This window comes from Falco punctatus (assembly GCF_963210335.1).
Source record: "Falco punctatus genome assembly, chromosome: 4".
In the NCBI taxonomy this organism is placed as follows: Eukaryota; Metazoa; Chordata; class Aves; order Falconiformes; family Falconidae; genus Falco; species Falco punctatus.
This window is the reverse complement of record NC_137583.1, coordinates 109,147,404-109,161,406: the sequence shown is the minus strand read 5'-3', so window position 1 is coordinate 109,161,406 and position 14,003 is coordinate 109,147,404. Positions and strand designations below refer to the sequence as shown.

At 46.4% G+C, this 14,003-nt stretch overlaps 2 protein-coding genes across 2 annotated transcripts in view; one reads left to right on the top strand and one right to left on the bottom strand.

The window, feature by feature from the left end:
* JAZF1 (JAZF zinc finger 1) overlaps positions 1-7,999 on the bottom strand; it is a 195,502-nt gene extending 187,503 nt beyond the window's left edge. The window contains exon 1 of the mRNA XM_080386506.1: positions 7,624-7,999. Coding sequence (XP_080242632.1) covers positions 7,624-7,738 — 115 coding nt within the window. The 5' untranslated portion in view covers positions 7,739-7,999. The remainder of the gene's footprint in view (positions 1-7,623) is intronic.
* Positions 8,000-8,058: 59 nt separating this feature from the next.
* CREB5 (cAMP responsive element binding protein 5) overlaps positions 8,059-14,003 on the top strand; it is a 338,565-nt gene continuing 332,620 nt past the window's right edge. Inside the window, exon 1 of the mRNA XM_080386500.1 lies at positions 8,059-10,011. The gene's annotated coding sequence lies outside the window, so the exon portion shown is untranslated. The remainder of the gene's footprint in view (positions 10,012-14,003) is intronic.

The window sequence follows — 14,003 nt, the reverse complement described above, 5'->3', positions numbered from 1 at the left end:
AAGAATTCAGGGTAAGAACACAAATAGTAATAGCAAAGAAAAATAATTCAACCATAAACTGGAATAATACTTCTACAGATCAGAATATTGCTCCAGCTTCTCTTTACTAAAGAAAAGTGTAATAAATCACATCTAGTCCCCTGAAAGCATTTCCAAAAGTCCCAAGATAGAATTAGACACTGAGTAACAGGAATTGGTGGTTTAATTTTAATTGTGAAATTATTCACTGAGACAGTCCCTCAAAACCAAGGACTTTTTTTTTTTGTTAAACACAGCTGATTTATCAAATCAATTCTCTAATTGCCACTGTTTCAAATTAACACTAAAATTTCTGTCTCTGCCTTTTGCAAAGTGTATATAGCCGCTATTTACTTAGACATTTATCATCCAAATTTTGAATTACCGGTGCTTACTAGAGACAAATAAAACTAATTCCCAGTGAAAAAAAGCATATTAAAAAAAATATATCTATAAATAAACAAAAAAAGCACACTCAGGAGCAACATAAAGAGTACACTGGAAGCAGCTGGCCTTCACTGTTTATTTCTTTTGCATTAAAGTGTTCTGCAGCTTGACACAAAATATTTCTGATTACTTGTTTGTACTTGCATTATATTACATAAGAGGAAGGAACAGTAGGTAAGATAAGTCTACAGACTGAACAGATCTGTTCCTTCGTCTCCCAGCATCACCTCTTCCTCAAATTATTTTTACTTATACAATTCCTGGTCTTTTCACATTCCCCATGAAATAATGAAGTGAAAAAAAGATTATCTGACTGGCGGCCACCTAATTATTTTACAATTCTTGTATGGACTGCAGGTTAGCTACAAAAACATCCTCTCACACCCAGAAGAATACGCATGATAATTATCATCACTATAAGTTTCCCCCACAAAGGTGAGTATGCCCCACACAAGTGAAGTCTAAACCTTCTGCCACAAGTTACCTGATGTTTTTTCAGTTTTTCTGACTTGTATCTCTGTAGGCCTGTTGGTGCACAGGAGCTGCAATCTCTGCCAGTGGTAGGGATGCAGCCCTGCAATGGGCCTCACCCAAAGCTACTCAAGCCCGGGAAGGAGAAAGGAAAGATCCCTACTAGCTTTATGTGAGGCCTTCACTCTTATAAAGGAAAAAACAGTTTGCAGCATGTTCACAGATTTTGTTTTCAGCACTTTCTTCCTAGAAAATACACCACTCAAGCTTTATGCCATTAAAAAACTTCATGCCTTAGCCTCGATGTACTTGGTGACCTCAGAACAAGAACAGATTTCACTTCACAGAAGTATCAAAAATCGTGTTTTAGTTAAAGTTTAATGGCAATTCCATTTACCATCATGCGATTAATATAACCTAGAATGTTTTTATAAATGTTGCACTTATATTTTACCACAATTTAAATTCAAAACTGAAGAGCAAAGGAAACCACACTTGGAACTGGAAAATAATCCAAAAACCTGCTCTGCTCGAGATTACAAGCGGGGGAAGAAAGTGCCGATTGGAACTGTTAGTCAAAAAAGACTATTTGATGGGAAAGCCTTCCTGAAATAGAAGAGCCTTTCTCACAAGATGAACTTGCAAAGCGAGTAACTAACACCCTTGGAACATACATCCTTCCACATGACTCTGAAATGCATTTTCAATAAATAACAAAAGTCGCAGATGTAGAAGTACTGTGGATGAACTTCAGATAAATGTAACCAGAAATGCAGAAAGCTGCTTTCCATGAACATAATTAGTACCACTGCTGAGGTAAACACATGTAACTGTTCATTTATTTTGCAAGGCCACGCGTTCATGTGCATTACTGGCAACTGAGCTCGGGTCCGCCCTCCCATTTCCAGACACGGAACAAAGCACGCCATACACCTACTTGCCACATCATTCCCAGTGTAAAAAGCCTTGGGTTAGGATCTATCACCTCTTCAATTAAAACAGCCAGTCTCATGTTAAATTACACATTGAGCAAACGCTAAAAGAAAGTTACATGACAGTAACCACTTAAACAAGATTCACACTCTCCTGAAGGGCTCAGCTTCAAGCAAACAACACCTTTCACACAGACTTAAGTTTGCTGGGCAGACCGTAAATGCTGGTGTGTAGCCCCTCATCCTCACCTTTGGCAACATAAAAGGGTTGCATTTTTTTTATGTTTGTTTTACACAACATACTGTGGGCTCCAATATAGAATCGTGATCTACGTCATCCTGCACTTTATCCAACGTGCTGCTGGTGGAAGTTTGGGCAACACAGGAGAGGGGAGCGAGGCACGCTTGTTAGCAACACCGAATGCCATTTTTGCATGTGCTCACAGCCAGCCTGTAAATTCAACTCCTTTTATTATCAAAGCAAGGACACGGCACGAGGGTTACTAGCATCACCGAGAAAATACCGAAAGGGCCAACTTTAAGCAACCTGCATGCATTCAGCAATGGTTTATTAAACCACTTGAGCTCTTTGCTGTGCGACCCGGCCCCTTGACTGTCTACTATTAAATAAGAATTGAAGGCACTGAAGGGTAGCAAATGTCAAAGTTACCATCAAACACAGAATTTCATAAGCCTCCTTCCTGCTCGATATGACCTGAACTTTCCCAATGGGTAGTATTTCATTTGGTCTGTCTTCTGCAACTGTTCTTCTATTGAAGAAGTTTTATTTTTCTGCTAATCCTACCACTTAGAAAAGCAGCTGCCTCTGCTCCCACGGCAAGTACTGTTTTGTTGCAGGACCCATCCTAATATTTGGGAATCAAGTCAACTTTGACGAGAAGCATCACAGCTCCCAGTTCCAACACCAATACTACACAAATACCTCGCTGGAAGCTATCCAGCACTGGGAGTTCTTACAAAGTTATGATGAGATACTCAGCAACAGTAGATCATCTCAGTTTGTATAATTACTGTACAAGCAGATGGTTTGGGGGGTTTTTTCCCTTCAAATTCTTCTAGCAGTTTCAGTGCAATACCATTAACAGACTATTTCCACTAACATAGCAGCGTCTTCAGATTTATCTTTTGTATCTCTCCCTATCCACTATTCCATCTCTGGGTCCACCACTGTATGTTCCAATACTCATCTCATTCACACCCATTTCCTCAAATGCTCGATGAATCTCATGAGAAGCAGGACTGCTCACAACAGCCTTACAGCTACACAGATGCACACGGCATATCAGTACTCATGAACCAAGTGAACCCATACGGGCTCATAGAAGCAACCACCTCACCTGCACATGTGATTGAAAATATTCTTCAACTATAAATACAAAGCAAAAGTTAAAATGAAGAAACTGATGTCACCAAAATCTGATTAAGAGATTCAGTTTAAATATTGGCTCTTCAGCATCAGAGTAAACTTTGTATTGGCAACTAGCTTTAAGGAGCTACTCGCCCCACACACACACACTCTAAAGGATGCAGTTCAGCTATGGGTAGATTGAGGAAGAATCAAACTGGAGTGGGGGGAAGCCCCCCCCAAAACCCAGAAATCAAAGAATCAAAAGCATGTGACCCCCCTGGACCTCTATGAACAGCTGGAAATGCCCCAGAAGATTACTTATACCACGTTTAAACTTAAATGTCATTTCAGAAACACTCCATGCAACCAGAGGTGCTGTTCTTAACACACAGCTGAAGACACAGCCAGGACTGCAGAAATGCAGTAAAATTTGCCATGTTGGCGCAGCTGAATACTCAGCAGTTCAGGGTTGGGTTTTGGGTTTAGAGGGTTTTGTGGTGTGTTGGTTTTTTTTTTTCTCCTCTCTTGACACTACTACGGGGAATTGCCTGGATGAAGTCCATTCCATTTTACAGTGTGAATCTGGCAAACAGCAGTAAATTAGGCCTTTTGCTCCCAGACTAGAAACATCAGAAAAGTCAACCAATCTACCCACAAGGGATCAGAGCAGCTAAAACCAAGAGGCATCGAGATGGCCTAACAAACAGCCTCTCTTCTCGGCACACTCGCAGAGAAGGTAACAGCATTTTAGGTTGCTTGGACAACATGCTGGAAGAAAAAGCTCACAGAGCAGCATTTACTAATCAGCAGTTTTAAATAACAAAGTCTCTTTTCAGCTGTGAGCCACAGAAGGTGTGAATACACTGTTTGATAGTATTGCTACAGACTAAAAGAGACTGCAGAAGGAGGTCTCACTGCAGAAGACACCAGTAGGGCATTACAGAAGACACCAGAGCACCGCTCCCGAGCTAGCCTAATTCTTCCAAGTCTTCAATACATAAACACCAACCCCAGAAAGCAGCCGATAATGCATAGCACCACCCCAGAGTTAAATACTTAATCCAATGGGCACAACTCTCCCAAAGTTATCTGCACCGATACTTTTTGGTGGCCACTACAATTTAAGAGAAAAAAACACCTGTACACTGAATTATTTCATTACCATATGATTATTCAAGAGTGTATGTTATGCGTAAGACGAGCAACTACAGAATCCTTAAGAAACCAATTATGTTCTGTCCCCAGAATGCCTTATATTGAGCCTTACTTGCAAGGTTGACCAAAAAAACATCCCTTGGTAAGTATTTGTTGCCACTTTTTCAGAGACACAATACGGCTCTGAAAAATGATGAAGTTCTTACCAGCACTCCACTGATGAAGTGAATGATTACCAACCCATCCCGTGAAATGTGGCAGAGCAGAAGCATTGCAGCAACCAGATCATCAAGAGCCCATGCCATACACACCTTCCCACCGGAGTTATTTGCAGCATCAAGTTTATTATCTGCACTGTAACACCACCTGCCCAGCACTCACCCACTTCAGTTTAAGCTAATAATGGAATACATTAACTCAAGTTTTCATTACTCCTGCAGCACACACACAGAATGTCCAAAGCAATATACATCTTTATATGGTATTTTACTCTTTGCTCTATATGCCAAAAAACACAGTCCATTTTTAAAGCAAAAAAATTAGCACGTATTTCTAGACCTGTATGACAGCAAAATTTGGATGCTGCTTGCATCAGACTTACCCAGAAAGTAATTCCAACGTGAGCTCCTATTCAGATATTTACTCCTTTATTTCCCATCTGCTTTTGGAAAGGTTAACCACCTTTTGGCTGAACTTCTCTGGTGAGTTTTTGTAGATTCTCATCCTTCCAGCTATGCCAGTACCCCCTCACACACACCAAACCATACAGCTCAGCCTCCACCTGAGAACTGAGATCCGTACCCAGTGCCACCAGTGTAAGCCCCTACTGATTCCTCCAGTATTTGACACAGGTGAGTAACATAACACAGCTGCATCTTGTATTCACAAGCAGGTCAAGTTTAACCTACCATCACACTCAGGTGAAACATTAAAGATGAAACATAAGTGACTTTATGTCATTCTCCACCAGCCTGTACTGAATCAGCTGCATGTGTGACACGGTACGTGCAAAGTTTCAGTTGTGTGTCCTGCAAGTCTTGGCAAAGACATACTCAACTAAATGTATGTGTGTGTTCAATCTGTAATACTTTAACTTCGAGGTGAGAAAAAAAGTAATGAATACTGGCTGTAGAATACACAATTATTAAGAAATTACAGTATTTCAGCTCCTCTCTGCAGAGAAGTCTCAGAACTGGTGACTGGGGATTAAACAGCAACGCACAGACCACATGGGCTGGACCATATCTTTTCTGACACCTTGTGGGCTGTGGCACCTAAAGGCTGATAATCCAGTTGAGGGCCACACTAGATGACTTATGAGCTTTCATTTTGGGAAACTGTCCCCCCCCCCCCCCCCCCCCCCAGCTTTACTGGCGTCACATGGCACACTGTGTAGGAAAAGCTAAGAATCTGAGATCCACAAAAACCCCAACAATATCACAACAGTATGCCTGCACCACGTCGAGTCATAAATTACAGAGTTTTGCGGTGTGTGGTTTTGTTACCTCATACTAGGCATCGTGATAATTATGAGAACCACACCTTTCATCTCGCTGACCTATAACATTACATTAATGTAACATTACACTTGCAATTTAAGCTTCAGTCATTTTTTTCAGGTATTCAGGCCCGCCTATTAAAACTTAATAAACTGCAAGGCACGGTGCTGCAGCAGCACGTTTCCTTGTATCTCTAGTGAAACACGGGAGTCTCCAGTCCCTGGGCACTTAAAACTTCTGCCTCTCCCCCCCCGATTTTAAAACTCGGTCTGCTTCAAAGAAGTAGCTCAAATTTTGGCGGTTTAAGCATTACATTTTATTAGCAAAAAGAGAAAGCCGAGGCGCCTCGGAGGGGAAGTCGCCGGGAAGCCGCGGCAGCGCACCTGCGGAGGCCGGAGCGCCAAGGTGCGGGGCGGCGGCGGCCCCGCGGCAGTGCCGTGCCCGGCGCAGCGCCCAGGCGCTCCCCCTCGCAGCCGGGGCGGGCGGCGCGGTGCCGGCCGGCGGACCCTCCCGCACGCCAGGAACGCCTCAGGCCCGGCCGGGCGCGGGCAGGCAGGTCCCGCCGCAGGGGGAGAGGGAAAGTTGGCGCCCGCGGCCGGCCGGGAGCCGCGCCGCCCCCTCCTCCCCTGGGCGCCGCCCGCTCTGCCGAGGGGCGGCCCCGGCGGCCCCTGCGCACGCTCCCGCCCGCCCGCCGCCCATGAGGCGCCCTCGCCGGGAAGGCACTGACGACTCATCGCCCCGCCACCCGCAGGCCCGGCGGCGTCCCCGCCCCCGCGCCCCTGGCGGGACGGGCAGCTAAGGGGAGCGGGGGGCGGCGGCCGTAGCGCGGCGGCGGCGGCGGGGGGGGGAGCCTACAGGTGATGATCCAGCGCGGCGCTGCCCGGCTCGCCCGCCGTGGCCTGGCCTGGGCTCCGCGGGTAACGGCAGCGCGTCGCCGCGCGGCCGCCTTCGCCTCCCGCCCGGCCGGCCCCGGGGGCTGCACCGGCGGGGCTGCGCCCGCCCGCCCGCCCGCCGCCACCGGGCCCTCCCTCCACGCCCACCGCGCCGCCGGCCCCGGCCTCCCTCACGCCGTCGCTCCGCCGAGAGGCGCCTCCAGCGCTGCGGCGGCCGGCGCGGCCGGAGAGCGACCCGTCCTCCCCACCACACCTAGCAACAGCGCTGACAGGACGCAGCGGCGGCGGCGGCGGCGGGAGGAGGAGGAGGAGGAAGCGGAATGGCTGCCGCGGCGGCGGCTCCCTCCCTCCCTCCCTCCCTGGAGCCCTGACAGCCAGAGCCGGGGCGGAAGCAGCAGGCGGCGTGCTGTGCCCGTCCTCCTCCCTGCTCCACCGCCTCCTCCGGGCTTCTGCACTCCCTCCTGCTAATGCAAACTAACTCCCCCTCGCCAGGCCGGCGGGCTGCACGCCTCCCCCGCACCCACCCATGCCGCCGCCGCGCCGCACGCCGCCTCCCCGAGGAGCGCTCCACGTCGCCTGCAGGACCGCTCCTGCCGCTCCTCGTCCGCCGACCGGCCGGCCGACCTCCCTCCCTCCCCGGGCGGCCGCCACCGCGCCCCGGCTCCCGCTGCACCTTGTGCCCCCCCCACCCCGCCTCACGCCGCGCCGCCGCCGCCGCACACGCGGCCCCCACGCCCCCCGCGCCCGCCGCTGCGGGGCGCCCCCACCGCCCGCCCTGCCCTGCCTTGCCCTCGCCTGCCCCTGCCGCGGCCCCTGCCCCGGCCCCGCCGGGCACTCACCGATGTGGTTGTCCTCGATGTGCTCGATGAGCTCCGCCAGGGTTGGGAAGTGGAGCCCGCAGCCCCCGAACCTGCAGGCGTTGGAGAAGAAGGAGGCGGCGGCGATGCCTGTCATGGTGTTACATCGAGATCCCCCTGCGGTGCCTGCTCTGCCAGGGCCGGTGGCGGCAGGGCGGGGAGAGGCGGGGGCAGGGGGGAACGGGACGGGGAGAGAGAGAGATGGGGAGCGCAAGAGAGAGGGTGGGGGTGGGGAGGAGGAGGAGGTGGCGGCCGCGGCGGCGGCGGCGGCAGCAGCAGCGTCGGGAGCGGCGGAGGGGAGGGACGGGCTGGGTGGGGGGAGATGAGGCAGCCGCAGCTGGGAGGAGGGACCAGCGCGGCTCTGTAACAGCTGTGCTGCCCCGGCGGCGGCCGCCGGCAGCGGGAGGAGCAGGGCACCCGGGCCGCCCTCCGCGCCCGCCGCCGCCGGGGGACACCCGCGCCTCCTCGCCGCGGGGGCGGCGGAAGCTGCCGTCCGGCACCGAGCGGGGGTGGGGAGGGGCGGAGGGCGCGCCCCGCCGCTAACTTTCCCCCTCAGCCTGTGGTGGCGGGGTGGGGGGCTGCTGCAGTGGCCGGCGAGGCGAGGGGAGCCGCTCCCGGGGTAGGTGCCGGGGCCGGCGGGCTGGCTCCTGACGCGGCCGTCACCTCCGCCGCCCTGCGGGAAGCAACCAGTCCCCGCCGAGGCCGCCGAGCCGAGGGGCGGCCGCCCCTTCCCTGAGGGGAGCGGAGGCCGCCAGACACAGCCCTCACCTGCCCGCTGACGAGCCGGAGGCCCGGGGCACCTGCGCGCCCTGCGGCCGGCCAGGCCTCGGGGGCAGCGGGGTCTTCCCGCCCGCCGCTAGGTGGGCTCCGGCCCCCCCGAGCAGCCGGTTCCAGCCCGCGGGCCGGGTCCTTCCCGCCTTCACCCGGCGGCCGCCGACATGCCCGTTTAGGCGGGGCAGGGGTGTGAGGCTGCGGCCCTGAGGGGAGAGTTTGCAGAAGTCACTCGCACCTCGCTCCCAAACCCTGTTTTGACTTCTTGTCTCCAGAAAGCTATTCAGCAGAGAGCCTGACTGATTAATTGATTTTAATGAAGGTCTCCCTAGGCTCAAATTCACAGACAGCTTTATTTAAAATTAAAAGGGGGAAAAAAAAAAGAAATTGCTTGTCAGGGAGGCGCTTTTTTTCCCACTTCTGTTTTATAATCCTCTCTTTTTTTCCTCATATTTATACGGTTCTACAGTTATTAGTGATTTATTAATGATTTTGAGCAAAAATTATTATGATTATTAATGATTTTGAGCAAAAGCGTGACAAAAAATCCTCAAAATCTGCATAAGGCTCTCTTAATGGTACAGTCATAAGTGAGTCCACTGATCCTGCTGATGGGTAACAAGTCCCAGGCTGTTCTCATCTCTGTAAAAGTAAGCATGTGCTTAAGAGTAAGCAGAGCCCTTGCCTGTTCTGTTAGCTACAGTGCAGGCAGGGATGCTCCTGGCAGTGCTGCGGGAGCCAGAGAATAGCAAAGCCCAAAACCACAGCAAGGTGGTTAGTGAGGGGAAAGATGAGTACTTGCCTATTTGCTTGAAGCATGAAAAATCTTGGAGCTACTTCCTGGTGTCCTGTATATCAGAGAACCTATTCATTCATGGTGAGAGAACAAGCTTTATCTTGGACATTATTTTTGTCATTTTCTTACACATTCACTTTAATATTTTTCCGATGTTTTGCCTTCATTCAATGTTTTTCTTGATCCACTCCATTTAGTTTATATCGAGGAAAACAAAACAAGCACAAACTCTGTTTTCCAGAAAAATATCATGTGTAGAAGCCTTCTCTTCAACACATAGAGCTAGAGTTTGTAAATAGAGTTTGGATAGCCATGAGACGCTGAACCACAGAGCAATAATGATATTGTAGATTTTGCGCTTAAAAAAAAAAAAAAGGTAACGTGGACACATGGTAGTCCATAGTACGTACGTTTTCAAGGTTGACTGTGGTTGACCTGTACTCTAGAGGTTTGGGGAACTGCTGCTGTTACCCATTTCATGAAAACGTGTAATTCTTTTGAATAATACATAAAGGTTTGGTATCAGACATCTGCTATTTGATCCACCTGTTTCAAGCATAGCTACTTCACAGTTTACTGTTCTTCTAATTTCTCCACTGTCTTTCTGATTTTATCAAAGGAACTTGCTCACTATGAGTTGACTCAGCAAAGGAGGAGTTGTTCCTGCTTAAGGCCATGATCCTGGAAACTCATGCCACCCAAGCTGCTGTCGTGAACAATGTCACAAAAATCACGTACATGCAAGTGTCCCTGTGATCAAGACATAAAGCAATAAATATTGAGTGGAGGAGTAAAATGGTAAGGTAAGCATCTTCTGTAATAAGTTGCAGTTTTGGAGACTAATTTGCATGGTCAAACACATAGGCCTTTTTAAACCTATAGTGGTTTTGGTAAGCATGAATCCTCAGCACTGTAAACAATATCAGGACTGTAGATTTTACATTTTTGTTTGCATATGAGTAGGCACTGTCTGGGTGTTGATCACTGGCATAATTCAAATAGAAAATTTATAAGGCAGGAAATTGAGAATAATTAGAATGAGTATTAAATTAAGAATTTCGTGTAGCTGATCTATCAAGGTCAACAGATGTGTATTTTAGTCTATTTGTTATGAAACAAAACTGTGATGGACATTGGGTTGATAGCAATAACTTCTAATAGCTGTTAACAAAGAACACTGGTCACCTACAGAGAAATCAAAGTGGTTTTGTAGCTGTGAAGTAATAAACATTGGTGGTTAACCACCTGCTAGTAATAGACAATGTAATGATTGCTGTCTGACATGTGAACTTGTTCAGTTAGCTGCAGGTCTCTTTTCATTCATTGTTTGCTAAATTCTCTGGGTTTTTGAGACCTTTTGAACTCAGGAGAGCACTTGCAGCCATCAGGAAAAGCTTGAGAGTCAGGAGTTACTTAGTATCCCATAGGGTAAGGATTCAGGTCAGTATCTTTTGATGAAATTATTTCTCCTACTCTGAGGGGCCTGATTTTGTAGATACTCAGCTTTGATGGCTTCACTAGAAGTTAGGTTAGTTAAACCACTTCACATTTTTTCCCCTATGATTTAAGCACTTGGAACAGGTTTTTTTCCTTCCGTAGAATCAGGAGGGATTTCTTCCCAGTTTACATAAGGGCCTTCTGCCCCTGGTTTCGGTGTCAAGGCAAGGGACCAGGCACATCACAGATGGGCATGAACAAACCCAGTGAAGAATGCCCCAAACAACTCATAGCGTCCCTGATTCACCATTGTTGTGTTACCATCTGGTTATTACAGGCAAAATATATTATGTCCTGATAATAAGTGGTGTTTGTAGAAGGAACACGTGCTCTTCCCCCTGTACTTGTTCTTTCCTCAAATATCTGGGAGATGAAGTAATTTTATCAAACTTCTTATCAGTAGCTTACCTGATCAAATATATTTGGAAGTTCTTTATTATAAATGATCATTTTCTTATTCAAGCTTTACTGGGATAGAGAACAAGGGTATCCATATGACACACTGCCAAAGTGCTCAGTAGTTGCCCCTGTCTTTTGTTCTGTGGGAGAAATAAATGGAAATTAGACCAAAGTGATTTGTCAAGCCAGGGCTAATTGCTGAGCAGATCCCTTTCAGAGGTGGTAATAGCTATCTTAAAGGATACTTCAAATAAATGGAGCTGAGAAAAAGCACAAATGGCTGGTAAGCCCTGTTTTATTTGTTTTAGAAGAAGTTATTTTGAAGACCCTTAAGAGTCTTAGTTTAACAATTATTTCAGCTTAAGCAGACTGTTAGGCACAACTGAGAGCAGGACTGTGTGAAAGAGGAAGGATGTGCTGCTATTCAGACCTCTGTACAAGGCTAAGAGCTGATTAACTGAGAAGATTTCTAGATCATCTGATTACCTGCTTACAAATGCGTATGTTAGGACTACATCTGTTCTTCATATCTTTGTGCATCATTTTAAGTCCGTTTTGATAAAGTGAGAAATGTGTTTAGAGTAATTTAAATTCATTTCTTCCTTAAACTGATGGGTTTATGGTCTTGGATCCCTTATCTCCTTGGGTGGTCTGGCTGTTAGACCTTTTTCAATGACTTTTGGCTGCTGGTCTTTCTAATAACCAATTTTTACTAATAACTTAGTAGTTATTTTGTGGTAATTAACTGCTGTAACTGCTGGGCCTTTTTGGGGGATAGATTGCTACCAACTACTGTTCTGGATTCCCAAAAGCTGATTATTCTGTCCTAACGCTCTCTGGAAGGCTAGACATCTGAATTTGAGAAACTTGATAGTTGCTGCCCTTGGTGCTTTGAGTGTCATAAGAATTTTATTGAAGATACCACCCCTCTGTCAAATACTAAGGAAAAGCCAATACTTGCTTCAGAGTCTTATTTAAAAGCATAGTTTAGGTACTTGTTTTCAGCTGCATTGATAATAGTGGAGTGTTAATGAAAGATTTTATGACTCTTGCACAAGGATAACATCAATCTGTGAAAGCTTTTAAAATTGCAGTCTTACTACAGTTTTGATTTTGACACTATTGAAGTCATACTTGAAAATATCTACTTATGTTTGTTCTGAAGAAAAAATAAACCAAGCATAATTGGCTGTTACAAAGAAATGGTTGACAACACCTACCCCTAAAAAAATTACTGATTCATTTTTCAATAACAATTTTAATCATTTTATCTCTACTTGCTTCAGCATACTGGCCATATAAGAAATGTTGCACGATTTGGGAAGATTTCATAACAGAGACATATCACTGCTGCAAAATAATTATACAAGTACAACATATTTATGCAGTTTGTGTCATGAGAATCCTATTTTTAATTTATACTGCTGAATTAGTTTTCTCTTGGCAGTGCACTGTCTAGCTTCAGGGTGCAATGGAAAAACAAAATGTTAAGCTGGGAAAGCACTGTATTCCCCACTAGTTCCAGATGCCCCAAAACAATAGACAGTCATCCTGCTTCGTTGAACTTTCTGAGAGACTTCCACATTTTCAGAAGGACAAAGTTTCAGATAAACAGGAGATCAAAGCTGCCTCTTATTTCCAGTTACCTGTAGCCTAGGAAAAAGGAATTTTCTTGTTTTGATTACTTCAGGAAATTTGGAGATAACATGATGTTATAGCATAGACCATTGTTACAGTGTTAGTTTGCCTTGGAATTGTAAAATAAAAGCTATTTCAGTGGTCTCTTGCAAGAACGCGCAATTATATAGGTATTAAATAACCTACTCTAGTCTTACTATGGGTTATAGTTGAATACTTTACTAAAACCCTTCATGTTGTTTCGTTCAGACGTTTGGAGGTAATTAACATATGGTTTTAAAAATAACCGGCTAGAGAAATAACTCAAATTTGTAAGTTTATCTCAATGAAAGGTAAACTTGTTCTTTAATAAAGATGAATACTAGAGTGAAACTTTCAGTTTAATAGCTTTTACAGCATCTGAAAAATGCAGAAGCCTATGTCATTCTGAAATTTTTGCCTTTTCCACTTTCACTTCATAAATGGTGTACCCAACTTGTAAGCAGATTTCATGGCATCTACTGACATAAGAATTAAGTAAATTAAAGGTAAATTAATTCCAAAATGCATCAAGACTATAGCATCATTCTCACAAAAATAAATCATAAATTAGAATGAGCACTTCCTAGTTTTCTTTGTTTGGAGTAGAAGTGTCATCACAAATGACAGAGTGTCGACTCTCATCCTCTGACCTCGAAGATCATTTAGGATGCTGTAGTTACAGGGTGATTTAAAGCAGTCCTAAGGCAACTCTAACTTGCATCAGTGATCTGGAGTGCAAAGACATGGGACACAAGTCCCATGTGGTTTCATGCCATCTTATGTTTTCCTTCCTATTCGCCTATTCCTCTGCCCCAAATCAAAATTTATCTAGGAAAATCCAGGTCCTTCGTTTCTGGATTTCCTAGTCACAAAGAGCTGTGTATTTTAGAGCCTGCAAATTTAGAACAGACTCTCTTCTGTTTAGCCTGAGCATTTCCCATTTAAAAATTCTTCACTGAGCCAAGAATACCAGTGACAGGGAGAATTCTGCACTGAGGCATAGACGCCAGCAAAAATCCACTTGCTAAATAGTATGTAGGGTCGGAGAATCCCTAGTGTTCAAGCAGGCAATTACACAGGGGATTCTTCCTGTTCTTAAAAGACGTGCCTTTCTCACATTCTTAAACTAGGTTAGGGAGAAGGCTGCTTTGGCATAAAGTTAACTTACAGCACTAGGGATGGTTTTCAATCTCTAAGGAAAGGAAATCCGGTAACTTTGTTAACAGGAGGGTTGGCAATC